The following is a 13597-nucleotide window of genomic DNA, read 5'->3' as shown; positions in this document are numbered from 1 at the left end:
CCTGCTAAACACAGAGTTGTGAATTCAATCCTTGACAAGGCTATCTAAGGCCTGGGGTAAAATTCTGTCTGGGGACTGGTCCTGCTTTGAGCAGGGGGTTGGACTAGATGACCTTCTGAGGTCCCTTCCAGCCCACAAATACACTTAGAGGAGCATGGCAAGATTTTAATCAATATCTGCCAGGATTAGAGCTGTGAAGATGGTTTCTTTCAGAGCAGCAGGACTGGACATCTGGATGTCGCACAGCCAAAGGGCAAGGAGCATTCTGCTGCTCAGCACTGAGCGAGAAAGAACGCTTGCAGCAGCGGCATGAGAGGGTCCAGGAGTCCAGTAAAAAGTCATGCAATGCACCTGCACGTGCCCGTCCGATTCAGATCTCGACTGGGCGCTGTCAAGGGCCCCCAGCAAAGAGCCTGTCATGCCACATGCCATTTAGCTGAGCCCTGGCGGGATCTTTATCAGGCAGGATAACGAGGGTGATGCTGCAGCTGGGAACAGGGAAGATCCTGCCAATGTCCCTAAAGGCCAGGATGTGACCTCACATTAGATCAGGAGGGCCAGTTTGGAGACGATAGCAGTGAAAACTCTGGAGAGGGGGATGTGGCTGGCCAGAGACCGGAAGTCCAGGTGGTTACTGCAACTCTCTAACCCCTCCCTCCCATTGTTTTCTAGAGAAATTGGACCTTCAACACTGAGGATTTGGTAGGTTATGGCCAAATAATTTACTGTCCTGGATATTACGCCCTGCATTGCTGTGTGTGTGTGTCTGGGGGGTAGTGCAGACGCCACAACATTTGCATGGCCTCCTCTCCCTTCCCCTCCCCTCCACCAGCCTCTGCTGGGCACAATCCCAAGTGGATGCAGGGAACTGGGGGAAAAGGTTTGGGAAAAGCAGCTTTGCTGTTTATCCAAGAGTTCAGAGTATGGGCTGTACGGCTTGTGCTGAAGCCCACGGTCTGTAGCAAGTTCACGACTAGAAATCAGTGCCCCTCTGTCCGTTTCACCGCGGGCAGGCAGGTGGGGGTGGAGGGGTTCAAACATGGCTTGGATCAATGCTCTCTGTCCTAGCTCAGGCTTTGGTTGGTTTCCTTCGTTTCCCCCCAGTCCTGGTAGCTTGTTCTGGGAAGTTTCTCAGGCAGCAGGAATTCTCCACGGCCTTTCAGGAGAACTGGGAGTGCAAACCTGCTCGGTCCTCCATAATAGCCACGTCCCTACCAAATTCAGGGCTCACTTTGACTAATTTACAAACCCTCTTGCCTTGAAATTGACTGACGTCACCATTTCAGATGTTTCCACCTGACATTTCCTGGTATTGTAACCATGGGGGTCCCGACCAACCTGGGAGAATGGGGGAGTTCAGAGGTTGTTGTGGGGGGGTCACAGCATTGTCACCCTCACTTGTGTGCTGCCTTCAGAGCTGGGCTCCAAGGGCAGCAGCCAGCAACCTTTCTGAAGCTAGAGGAGGTTCCAAGATGTGCAGGTGGGTCCCTGCTGTTGGCAGCATCTCAGTTCCTACCTACTACTTGGGAGCACCTCGGCTCCTACCATTTCCGGGGCATCCAGAGAAATGGACCCCTGAGCCCCAGAAGGAACTGCAAGGGAAGCCCAGAGCCCCCGCTGCAGATGCCAGGCAGAAGCCCCGAGCCCAGGCACCCAGAGCGCCGGCAGGAGTTGGGAGGGGCATGAAAGTCCTGAGCCCAGTGCCCCAGCACTGGCTGCAGCCACAGGGGGCCAGAAGCTCTGAGTCCGGGCACCCAGAGACGTGACTGGAGCAGAAGCTGCCAAGTCCAAAGCCCTGAGCTCAGTCCTGGGCTGATGCAGCGCACTCACTTCTGCATTGCCGCTGCAGGTGCATCTGATATCCCCACGCAGAGGAAGTCCTGTCCCCAGACGGGCAGACAAACAGCTAGGAGGCCCCTACTGGGTTCTCCTGGCTGAGGGGTCCAGTAGGACGGGAAGACTGCATTTCATGGGGCAGGGCTAATTCAATCTAGCCAAAAAAGCTTCACAAAAGCTTTTGGCAGGAACTCAGCCCATTGAGCAAAGACAACAAGAACCAACAGCTGTCAGCTGAAGCCAGAGAAATTCAAATGAGACGTAGGCACACATTTTTGACAGTGAGGGAAACTAGCCACTGGAACAAATTACCCATGGGAGAGGTGGAGTCTCTGTTTCATGGTGTCCTCACGTCACAACTGCCTGTCATTCTGGAAGGTGCCTTTTAGTGACTTACAAGCAATTGGGCTTCATATGGTGCAAAGTGTGTGAAATTTCATAGCCTGTGAAATAGAGGCTAGATTAGGAGATCGAATTGTGTCACAACTTCTATGAAAAGCTCAGTGTGGGGTGCGGAACAGACTCTGCTGTTTTACTGGGTGGCCTGCTTGCTCCCCAGAATCAGTAATGAGCAAGTGGGGTGATCCGGGGTGCAGCTCAAACACCCAGCTGGGCTGGCCAGGGGCAGACATCAGGCCTGTCAGGGAAAGGTGGGTGTGGCAGTGACTTCACAAAGGCCTTTGGCAGGAACTCAGCCTATTGGGCAGAGATGATGAGGCGTCTGTGACCTCACAGAGCTCCCTTGCCAACGGCCGGGCAGGACAGGGATGCGGGGCAGGGGGAACCTCGGAGAGCCCTGTAGCCTTGCTGCAGCAAGCCTCCAGCTCGCGGTCTCTCATTCAGGACCAAGAGCCAGTTGCTGTAGAGGAGATTCTCTTCGTGCGTTTGTCTTATCTGTGTGGATTTGATTCAAAGACATTGTCATCTGTGTAGAAGGTAAGAAAAAATATAGGCTCTAGATATAGATACAAGATAGGGGACTCTATCCTAGCAGATTCAAAGGCATCACCACCCTCCTAGGGAAAAAGGTTTTGCTAATATCCAAGCCTTCCACATTGCAACTTGAGAGCATTGCTCCTTGTTCTGTCATCTGCCAGCTCTAAGATTTCATGACAATCAATCTTTCATTAGGAAAATAATTCAAAAATGCAAATACAAAAAACTTTGAGTGAAATCAACCCATCCTGATCTTTAGTGTCTGGGGTGTGGGCCTCGGGGGCCAGACTGAGACCCTCATGGGCTAGTAACACCCAGGAAGCCAGTAAAATAATTCCAGTTCTCTTAGCATCCAGGCCTCCCTAATCCAAGGAACAGCTGAGGGCTGCGGGAGACAGAGGGGTGCTGAGAAGGTCTAACTCATGACTGAAAATACAGAGATGTGTTATTGGCTTTGGTTGGGGGACAAGTAACAAATCCGTCAGGATTCTTGCCCCAAACAACAATCACCCATTGTCCTTTAGAGCACGAGGGCCCTAACGTGCCTGACTTGCTCAATCTCTCCCCTGCTAGGGCTGAGAGAACTTTCTCCATCCCCCAGGATACCGAGGGAAAGAGAAAAGAAGTGACCTCTCTTTGGTCACACAGCAAGGCCATGCCAGAGCTAGAACGAGAAGCATAAGAAAGAAGTTGTATCAAAATGTTTTGCATTTCAAACTGACAGATTTCTTAAACAAAGGCAATCTGAAGTGTGGTTAGTGAAGTGAAATGATACATTCTTGTCTCCACGAGTTTCTAGATTGATGAACCAGTAGATCTATGCCCTAGTTTTTATCCCTAGATTGAGGGAGGAAAACAAGTTTGCCTGTTTTGTGAATTCCCAATGGCTTTCTTGAATTTCCACAAACTAGTCGATTGAACTGAACGATTTGAATAAACTGAAAGGAAGACAATATTTTCTGCACCTTTACTGCTGCCCAAAGCTGGGTTAGTATTTCAGCTAGCTTTGCTTCCTGGGCCTTAGCTATCGCATCAGTGGTGCGACTGGCTGAAAAGCTTGGCAGTGAACATGTTCTACTGAATGTTATTTTTTCTCTTCTATTTAAATTATTTAAAAGATTGTCATAAATTGGGCCCTTATCAGAGGTTGTCAATTTCCAATGTAATGATGACAGTGAGGGAGACTAGCCACTGGAAGAAATTACCCAGGGGAGAGGTGGAGTCTCTGTTTCCTGGTGTCCTACCATCATAACTGGTTGGGAAGGTGCCTTTTAGTGAATTACAAGCAATTGGGCTTAATTGGGTGCTAAGAGTGTGAAATTTCATAGCCCGTGAAATAGAGGCCACATTAGGAGACTGAATTGTTTCACAACAATTGTTTCACAGCCTCTATGAAAAACTCAGTGTGGGGTGCGGAACAGACTCTGCTGTTTTACTGGGTAGCCTGCTTGCTCCCCAGAATCAATAATGAGCAAGTGGGGTGATCCGGGGTGCAGCTCAAACATCCAGCTGGGCTGACCAGGGGCAGAGGTCAGGCCTGCCAGGGAAAGGTGGGTGTGGCAGTGACTTCACAAAAGCTTTTGGCAGGAACTCAGCCCATTGAGCAAAGACAATTAGTTGGGAATTGGTCCTGCTTTGAGCAGGGGGTTGGACTACATACCTCCTGAGGTCCCTTCCAACCCTGATAGTCTATGATTCTATGAGTGAGACGTCTGTGACCTCACAGAGCTCCGTTGCCAACAGCCAGGCAGGACAGGGCAAGGGGAACCTCGCAGAGCCCTGGAGCCTTGCTGCAGCAAGCCTCCATCTTCGCTTTACCAGAGAAAGGTTATGAGCAGACAATGGCTGGAAGTTGAAGCTAGACCAATACACACTGGAAAGAAGGCGAGGAGCATTTTTATCCTCAGAGTTTGGAGCAATTCACTGAGGGTTGTGCTGGATTTTCCACAACTGGCCTCTTTTAAAATCAAGCTTGGGTGTTTTACTAAAAAATCTGCTCTAATTCCTATGGGAATTATTTTGAGGCACATTCTATGGCCGAAGTGAAAGAGAAAGTCAGACGACAGTGGTTTCCTCTGGGCTTGGAATTAACCTGTGACTCGCTGGGGGCGTTTGGAATGTGGCCATTTTGCTTCCCTCTTCCTCCTTCCCTCTTGTCCCTTCTTCTCAATTGGAAAACGGGCCACTAGAAAAGCCTGATTTCCACCCTGTGCCCCTTCCATTCGTGCTGTAAGCTGAAGGGCATTGTGACTTGAGAGTGAATTCAGCCAGTCAGTGCTAACTCTCCACAGGTGATTTGCATAAGTCAGTAAATGAGCCTGCAGGTTTCCGTGGGAGCGATGCCCAAGGCAGGGCTCAGGCTTCGGGTTTATGCTCCGGGTTAGTGGAGTCAGGGAGCGGCAGGTGGCTGAGTTACCTCTGGTGTCACAATGTTACTGCTCAGGTTCCTCTGCCTGCTGCACCACCTGGGCAGTGACTGTCAAGGGGAAGGTTTTGTGGATTTGAAACTTAGAAACCAGGAAGCGCAGGAGAGGACTGGCTTAGAGAGTTTGGCAGTAAAATGTAGGTTTTGTGGCAATATCCTGTGCAATTGCTACTGGATCCGGGACGGAGACAGCATTCCTGCCCCTCCCACCACCTCTTAGCTGGGCCTACATAAAAGAGACTAGCTAGAGTTTTGCACACTTGTTTGTTTGAGACTGAGCAAATAAGGCCCAACAGATTACTGCTAGGGTGAATTTTGCTGCCTCCTCTCCTTGACTAGAATACAAGCAGTTTCTGATTCTCTCAGATGAAGTAGTTCTTCTAAAATCAAGGGCAAGACCAATCAGTGGCTTTTTCACAACCCCCCCCCCCCCGCCCCGAGATTTTTTTTATTCAAACTGGGTTTTTTAAATTTATATTGAAAAAGTTTTTTTTTTAAACTTATCCAGTATAAAATTTGAAATGATGACAAGTGATGTTAAGGCCTCTAGTTGCTCCAGCCTATTAAAGTAATTTAAATAACTACATATATGAAGAAGTCCATTTTTGCTGCCAAGTGTCAGAGGAAGTCAAAGCACTGAACTGTTGGAAGTCATTGCCTAAGAACCTGGGGGTCCAGAAGTTATTGAAACACTCAGCCAGATTTTGGCAGCACTAGCCTCTTCTGCGGGTGCAGAAAGAATATTTTCTTCATTCCAGTTGATGCAGCTACTTCATTCAAATGTAAGAAACTGATTGGGAGTTCGAAAAGGATGAAGGCTTCTTTTCCTCTTGTAATATATGAATAAAGGCTAGAGAGGAGGAGGTGTGAGCTACTACTTCTAAAATCTGGAAGGATGTTATGAGCAGGAACAATCAGTTCAGTGCACAAACTAGAGATACTTCTTTACCTCAGTTTGTTTGAAATGAAAACAAATGGTTTAGTCAACCTTTTTGTTTTTCTGTATCCTGCAAAACCAGCAAGTCAACATGTTTGAATGGATCCCAATTCCTAGCCTCATAGAAGACTAGGGTTGGAACAGAACTCAGGAGGTATCTAGTCCAACCCCTTGCTGCAGGCAGGACCAACCCCAACTTCATCATCCCAGCCAGGGCTTTGTCAAGCTGGCCTTTAAAAACTTGTAAGGATGGAGATTCCACCACGTCCCTAGGGAACCCATTCCAGGGCTTCACCCCCCTCCTAGTGAACTAGTGTTTCCTAATAGCCAAGCTAAGCCTTCCACAGTGCAACTTGAGACCATTGCTCCGTGTTCTGTCATCGGCCACCACTAAGAATTTCATGAGAATCAATCCCTCATTAGGAAAATAACTCAAAAATACAACTACAAAACATTTGGAATTAAATCAGTCCACCCTGACCTGTAGTGTCTGGGGGTGTGGGCCTCTGAGGCTAGACTGAGACCCTCATTGGCTAGAACCACCCAGTGAGCCAGTAACAATATCCACTCCTGTTACCGTCCAAGCCACCTCAGTCCAAGGAACAGCTGAGGGCTGCGGGAGACAGAGGGGTGCTGAGAAGGTCTAACTCATGACTGCCAACCCAGAGATGTGTTATTGGCTTTGGATGGGGGACAAGGAGCAAATCCGTCAGTCAGAACAACAGGTCCCACTCGGAGCCAGGGAGACTGGGAATCAAGTCCTGCTGGCACTGCCAGCTCTGGCTTTCTGGAGGAGGAGGAAGCCCCCAGCTCCCCTAGCTGACCCTGAGGCACCTTCTGGTCCCAAATGGAGGTGGCCCCGGGTACAGCTATGGAGTGTCCCAGGAGCGTTCCGCTAGTGGCATTGTATTGTTTTCACAGCCAGTTTCGATCGCTGGTTGCTACCCCTTGCCCTGCTGGCAGGGCATTGAGTGGCACCCGTTTCCGGCCACCTGGGTGCGGAGAGCGAGGAGGGTGAAGGGAGGAGCAACCCCAAGCATCTGTCATTCAGCTCCATCTGATCTAGAGTAAGTAAGTGGAGTTCTCCAGAGCCATCCCCTGTGTGGTGGGAATATCCCACCACTGGGGCTCCCAGCCCGTCCCTTGTCAGGGTTTGTTCCCCAGGTGGAGGGCTCCTGTGCCTTGGGGTGGGATGTGTCGGGAGGAAAAATTGCCTCAGCAGAGGGGAGGTGGGCAGGGGAGCAGGCAGGCTCGTTAATGAGAGGCTGCTTTGAAGCCAGACTCATGGCTGCTCCCCACTCCATTCCAGGATGGAGCGAATAAGGCGGATGCTGAGGAGGAAGGCCGGGCACGGGGCTCCAGAGCCGGCAGCAAACATGAGGCAGCCTGCCCAGGAGGAGAGCGGCCCCTCTGTCCCCGCGGGCGGGGAAGAGGCTCGTGGCCAGCGGAAAGGGAGGAGCTGCTTCGCCTGCTGGAGGAGGCGGAAGACAGCAGCTCCTCTAGCTGACCCGGAGGCACCTTCTGGGCCGAAACGGAAGTGGCCCCGGGTTCAGCTGTGGAGCAGAGAGCCAGGGGAGGGCAGGAGCCGGGGACGGCAGCTCTGGCGCTTCCACTGCAGGAAGCCAAGGAGCCAGGAGCTGCGCCCCAGGGCCCAGCAGGAGCCGCCAACCACCGTGGCAGCTGAGGGGCCTCCCGCCGGCCCCAGCCTGGCCCCGGAGGAAACTCCCGCCGGCCCCAGCCTGGCGATTCAGAAGCCTCCCGCCGGTCCCACCTTGGCGACTCAGAAGCCTCCCGCCAGCCCCAGCCTGGCGACTCAGAAGCCTCCCGCGGGCCCCAGCCTGGCCCCAGAGGAGCCTCCCGCCGGCCCCAGCCTGGTGACTCAGAAGCCTCCCGCCGGTCCCACCTTGGCGACTCAGAAACCTCCCGCCAGCCCCAGCCTGGCGACTCAGAAGCCTCCCGCCAGCACCAGCCTGGCGACTCAGAAGCCTCCCGCCAGCACCAGCCTGGCGACTCAGAAGCCTCCCGCCAGCCCCAGCCTGGCGACTCAGAAGCCTCCCGCCAGCACCAGCCTGGCGACTCAGAAGCCTCCCGCCGGTCCCAGCCTGGCGACTCAGAAGCCTCCCGCCAGCCCCAGCCTGGCGACTCAGAAGCCTCCCGCCAGTCCCAGCCTGGCGACTCAGAAGCCTCCCGCCAGCCCCAGCCTGGCCCCGGAGGAAACTCCCACCGGCCCCAGCCTGGCCCCGGAGGAGCCTCCCGCCGGCCCCAGCCTGGCGACTCAGAAGCCTCCCGCCGGTCCCACCTTGGCGACTCAGAAGCCTCCCGCCAGCCCCAGCCTGGCGACTCAGAAGCCTCCCGCCAGCCCCAGCCTGGCGACTCAGAAGCCTCCCGCCAGAAGCCTCCCGCCACGACTCAGAAGCCTCCCGCCAGCCCCAGCCTGGCGACTCAGAAGCCTCCCGCCAGCCCCAGCCTGGCGACTCAGAAGCCTCCCGCCGGCACCAGCCTGGCCTCGGAGGAGCCTCCCGCCGGCCCCAGCCTGGCGACTCAGAAGCCTCCCGCCGGTCCCAGCCTGGCAACTCAGAAGCCTCCCGCCGGTCCCAGCCTGGCGACTCAGAAGCCTCCCGCCGGCCCCAGCCTGGCGACTCAGAAGCCTCCCGCCGGCCCCAGCCTGGCACTTGTGGCGCCTCCTCCCAGGCCAGAGCAGGAGTTCAGTGACAGCACCAGCTCCGTATTCTCCTGCGGGTCCAGCAGCTCCTCCATGGGGTCTGGGAGCCCTGTGTTTCGAGGCTCCCTCTTTGGAGGTGAGGGGAGACCCAGGAGAAAGGGAGGAGCAGGAGTTCAGTGACAGCACCAGCTCCGTATTCTCCTGCGGGTCCAGCAGCTCCTCCATGGGGTCTGGGAGCCCTGTGTTTCGAGGCTCCCTCTTTGGAGGTGAGGGGAGACCCAGGAGAAAGGGAGGAGGACTGGGGCGGTGGGGGACTAGTAACACCCTGTGCCCATGGGCTCGCCAAGGCACCGGGACTGAGCCACATGAGCCCCACTGACACCAGTGGGGGTAGCACAGCCACACCCCAAGGCAGGGGATGCTGGGTGGAGTCGGGGAGCTCTGGCCTCCCCTGATCATGTTGGGGTGGGGGGCTGACTGCCACGGGGCCCTGAGGCTGATGGGGCTGAGGGCGTCTCTGGGAGGGGCAGGGTGGGGCCCTGGCTGCCATGGGGCTTCTTACAGAGAAAGGGGAAACATGGAGCCTTCTCTGTCCACTGCATCCCCCCAGCAGCAGAAGGGATTAAACTTTCTCCTTCCCTCCCTGGTGCAGACACCCCCAGCGCCCAGGTGTGGTGGGGTGAGGAGGAGGAGGAAGAAGAGGAGGAGGAGGAGGAGGAGGAGGATTCGTCCCCCATCACGCCTCAGAAGCCTCCTGCCAGCCCCAGCCTGGTACTTGTGGCGCCTCCTCCCAGCCCAGAGCAGGAGTTCAGTGACAGCACCAGCTCCGTATTCTCCTGCGGGTCCAGCAGCTCCTCCGTGGGGTCTGGGAGCCCTGTGTTTCAAGGCTCCCTCTTTGGAGGTGAGGGGAGACCCAGGGGAAAGGGAGGAGGACTGGGGCGGTGGGGTCTAGTAACACCCTGTGACCATCCGACCATCCCCCAGCCGGGGCCCAATCCACCCACCCGGTATCTGAGCCCTTCCCAGCCAGGAAGGAAACTCCCCCCAAACACCCTGGGTCAGGGGGGCAGCCTCCCCGTCTGGCAGGTGGGAACTGAAATGCAGAGGAAGGGCTGTGGGCCTGGTCACACAATCCTGGGTGTAGATCTGGGAAGTGGATTGGGTCCCGGCCTAGAGCCTTTCCCCCAGGGGCACCTTAGCTTCTGCCCCTTTATTCTCCCCTCCGGCTAGGGGGTCTGAGAGTGTGAAATGAACAGGGAGGGTGACGGGGTCCTGGCACACAACCTGGATGGGAGCTCCCCTTGGCTTGGAGCCCAGGCTCAGAGACATCTTTGTCATCCCACTGTCCTTCTGTTATTGCTAGGAAGGGAGTCCCCCGATGAGGGGTCTCCAGGCTCCAGTAAGTCATCCACATTCCCTCCCGCATGTACCCCCTGCCCTGCCCTGCCCTGCCCTGCCCTCCGGTTTTTCACTGTTGACTCTGGCTGGACTCTTGACTCCGGTCTCTGGCTATGACTTTGGCGTGACCCTTCTTGGCTCCAGATTTGGGTTCTGAACCCCGGCTCAGTATTCTCCTTGCCTTTCTCTAGCCTCGCTCCAGGCCCTCCAGCCACCCGCTCCAGCCCTGCCTACTCCTCCTCGTGATCTTCCCCGACAACGGCAATTTCGACCACCCGGCTTCGACCTCCGGCGCAGATATGGACTCTGGCTCCGGATGGGCCTGCACATAGTCAACACCTGGCTGCAGTAGACAGGCCCCACCGTAAATCAAACCCCAACCCTGCCCCATGACCCCTTAGTCCCTCCCACCTGTCACCGGAAGTCCTGCCCCATGGGGGTATTACTTCGTGGTCAAGGCGGCCACATGACTGGAAGCCAGGTGTGTCATGTGACCCCTCTAAGAACTCCTCCCACCACCCTCTACCAATCAGGATGGGTTTCCTCCTGGAAGGACCACCCCAAGAGGAGATTTGACCAATCAGGGCGAGCTCTGGGGTGGGAGGGTGACCTATCCCGACGTGTGTCTTGTGACCCCTCTAAGAACTCCTCTCACTGCCCTCGACCAATTAGGATCGGTTTTGTCCTGACAGGACCACCCCAAGAGGGGATTCTGACCAATCAGGGCGAGTTCTGGGGCAGGGTGACCCCTCCGGGAGTGGGCTGTTTGACCCCACTAAGAACTCCTCGCAGGGCCCTCTGCCAATCAGGGTGCAGCACCATCACCTCCTAAGTCCCAGTGCTGGACGGACGAGGCCATCTCTCACCAAGGACACATGGTTTAGAACTCGTGGGAAGGCTGCGGAGAGAAAACCTGGACTCCTTCACCACCCCCGTGAGAACTTCGGACTCTGTCTTCGCCCCGAGGGTCTTTGACCATCCGAGGAGAAAGCGCTACATCTGCGACAGTGCCGAGGAGGAGGAGGGAGCGACCGAGGGGAGCCCTTCGGCCCAGCCGTTGATGGACACGCCGGAACCCGAACCCAAAACCCAACTGCTTGTGAGACACCCCGATGAGCATGGTGGCCTCTCTTTGTTCACCCCCTTCGAGGTGGAATGCAACTGCGGCTCGGGGAAGTCACCGGCGCACAAGGTGAACACAGGTAAAGGAATGATTAAGTCAAGGGTGGAAGTAACTTCCAGGACTTCCCGGTACTGCCGGAGTACTGAGGGGGCGTGGCCTCAACCGGAAGGGGCGGGGCCTCTCAAGATTGAAAGGTCCTGTAGCATCGGCTGTGGCTGGGAGGCCCAGGGCCTTTAAATCCCCCCCACAGCTCTGGCAGCTGGGTTCGAGCGTGGATTTAAAGGTCGCGGAGCTCCCATGGCTGTGGGGATCCTGAGCCTTACCCGGCTGGAGCCAGGATTTAAAGGGCCCGGAGCTCCTGCCGCTGCGAAGAGCTCTCAGCCCTTTAATTCCCTGCCCCAGCCTGGGTGCTGGAGCTGCGTGGAGGGGAATGAAAGGGCTCTGGGATCTATGCAGCCACGGGGAGCGCTGAGCCCATTAAATCCCGGCCCCAGCCAGCTGCTGGAACTGTGTGGGGGCGGGGAGAGATTTAATGAGCTCTGGGTTCCCAGCAAGCGCTGGAGCTCTGAGCCCTTTAATTCCCGGCCCCAGCCCAGCTCCTGGAGCTGCGGGGTGAATTTAAAGGGCTCTGGGCTCCCCGCAGCCGTAGGAGTTCTGAGCCAGAGATGAAAGTAAGCCGGTACAGGCCAGTACAGCGTAGCGGCAAGAGCCAGTACGCTGTGCCGGACCGCACCGGCTTCCTGAGCAGGGATTTGAATGTCTCAGAGTTTTGGCGGCTGCAGGGAACCCAGAGCCCTTTAATTTTCCCCCGCAGCTCTGTCAGCCGGGCTGGGGCCATTTTTAAAGGGCTCGGTGCTCCCCGCAGCCATGGGAGCTCCGGGCCCTTCAAATCCACACCCGAATCCAGCTGCCGGAGCTGCGGGGGGAATCTAAAGGGCTCGGGGCTCCGCGGCGGCCTGAGCCCTGGGCCCTTTAATTTGCCCCTGAGCTCAGGGTTAATTTAAAGACCCTGCGGCTCCCAGCCATAGCCGATGCCTCAGGACCTTTAAATCTTGAGATGCCCCATCTCTTCCGGTTGAGGCCACGCCCCCTCAGGATTCCAGCAGTACCGGTAAGTCCTGGAAGTCACTTTCCCCCCTGCTGTGAGCCCTTTAAATCCCAGCCCCAAGCCAGCTGCTGGAGCTGCATGGAGGGGAATTAAAGGGCTCTGGGATCTATTCAGCCACGGGGAGCACTGAGCCCATTAAATCCCGGCCCCAGCCCAGCTGCTGGAGCTGTGGGGGCAGGGGGGATTTAATGGGCTCTGGGTTCCCAGAAACTGCCGGAGCTCTGAGCCCTTTAATTCCCGGCCCCAGCCCAGCTCCTGGAGCTGCGGGGGGAATTTAAAGGGCTCTGTGTTCCCCGCAGCCATAGGAGTTCTGAGCCAGAGATGAAAGTAAGCCAGTACGGGCCAGTACAGCGTAGCGGCAAGAGCCAGTACACTGAGCCGGACCGCACCGGCTTCCTCCGCGGGGATTTAATAGGCTCAGAGCTCCGGCGGCTGTGGGGAGCCCAGAGCCCTTTAAATCCCTCCTCCCCTCCCACCGCAGCTCCGGCAGCCGGGCTGGGGCTGGGAATTAAAAAGCTCGGTGCTCCCTGCAGCGGCAGGAGCTCTGGGCCCTTCAAATCCTGGCCCCAGCCCGGCAATGCTATGGCTCCCCGCAGCTCTGGCAGCTCCGGGCCCTTTAAATCCACACCCGAACACGGCTGCCAGAGCTGCGGGGGAATTTAAAGGGCTCTGGGCTCCCTGTAGCCACGGGAGCTCTGAGCCCTTTAATTCGCAGCCCCAGCCTGGCTTCCGGAGCTGCGGGGGGTATTTAAAGGTCTCTGGGATTCTGGCAGCTGTGGGATCTCCGAGCCCTTTAAATCCTGGCCCCAGCCCGACTGCTGGGGTTTCGGGGATAATTAAAGGGCTCTGGGCTCCCCGCAGCCGTGGGATCTCTGAAGCAGAGATGAAAATAAGCCATTACGGTCCAGTACGGCGTACCAGGAAGAGCCAATATGCCGTGCCGGACCGCACCGGCTTCCTGAGCAGGGATTTGAATGTCTCAGAGTTTTGGCGGCTGCAGGGAACCCAGAGCCCTTTAATTTTCCCCCGCAGCTCTGTCAGCCTGGCTCGGGCCATTTTTAAAGGGCTCGGTGCTCCCCGCAGCCATGGGAGCTCCGGGCCCTTCAAATCCACACCCGAATCCGGCTGCCGGAGCTGCGGGGGGAATCTAAAGGGCTCGGGGCTCCGCAGCG

General features: G+C 56.2%; 1 protein-coding gene across 1 annotated transcript; it reads left to right on the top strand.

The window, feature by feature from the left end:
- The first annotated feature begins 8968 nt into the window (after positions 1-8968).
- Positions 8969-10679, top strand: LOC123368395 (phospholipid phosphatase-related protein type 3-like). The gene is made up of 3 exons (XM_045013147.1): positions 8969-9062; positions 9449-9697; positions 10386-10679. The coding sequence occupies exons 1-3, from the start codon at positions 9020-9022 to the stop codon at positions 10544-10546; spliced, it is 453 nt and encodes a 150-aa protein (XP_044869082.1). The 5' UTR covers positions 8969-9019; the 3' UTR covers positions 10547-10679.
- Positions 10680-13597: the final 2918 nt, after the last annotated feature.

The sequence above is a fragment of the Mauremys mutica genome, chromosome 4 (assembly GCF_020497125.1).
Source record: "Mauremys mutica isolate MM-2020 ecotype Southern chromosome 4, ASM2049712v1, whole genome shotgun sequence".
Lineage (NCBI taxonomy): Eukaryota > Metazoa > Chordata > Testudines > Geoemydidae > Mauremys > Mauremys mutica.
Note: the sequence above shows the minus strand (reverse complement) of the source record. Positions and strands in the feature narration are given on the sequence as shown.

Coding starts and splice junctions, on each gene's coding strand:
- LOC123368395 (XM_045013147.1), top strand. CDS start 9,020: ATGGGGTCTGGGAGCCCTGTGTTTCGAGGCTCCCTCTTTGGAG. Junction 9,063..9,448: donor TCGAGGCTCCCTCTTTGGAG/GTGAGGGGAGAC, acceptor TCCCTGGTGCAG/ACACCCCCAGCGCCCAGGTG. Junction 9,698..10,385: donor TCAAGGCTCCCTCTTTGGAG/GTGAGGGGAGAC, acceptor GCCTTTCTCTAG/CCTCGCTCCAGGCCCTCCAG.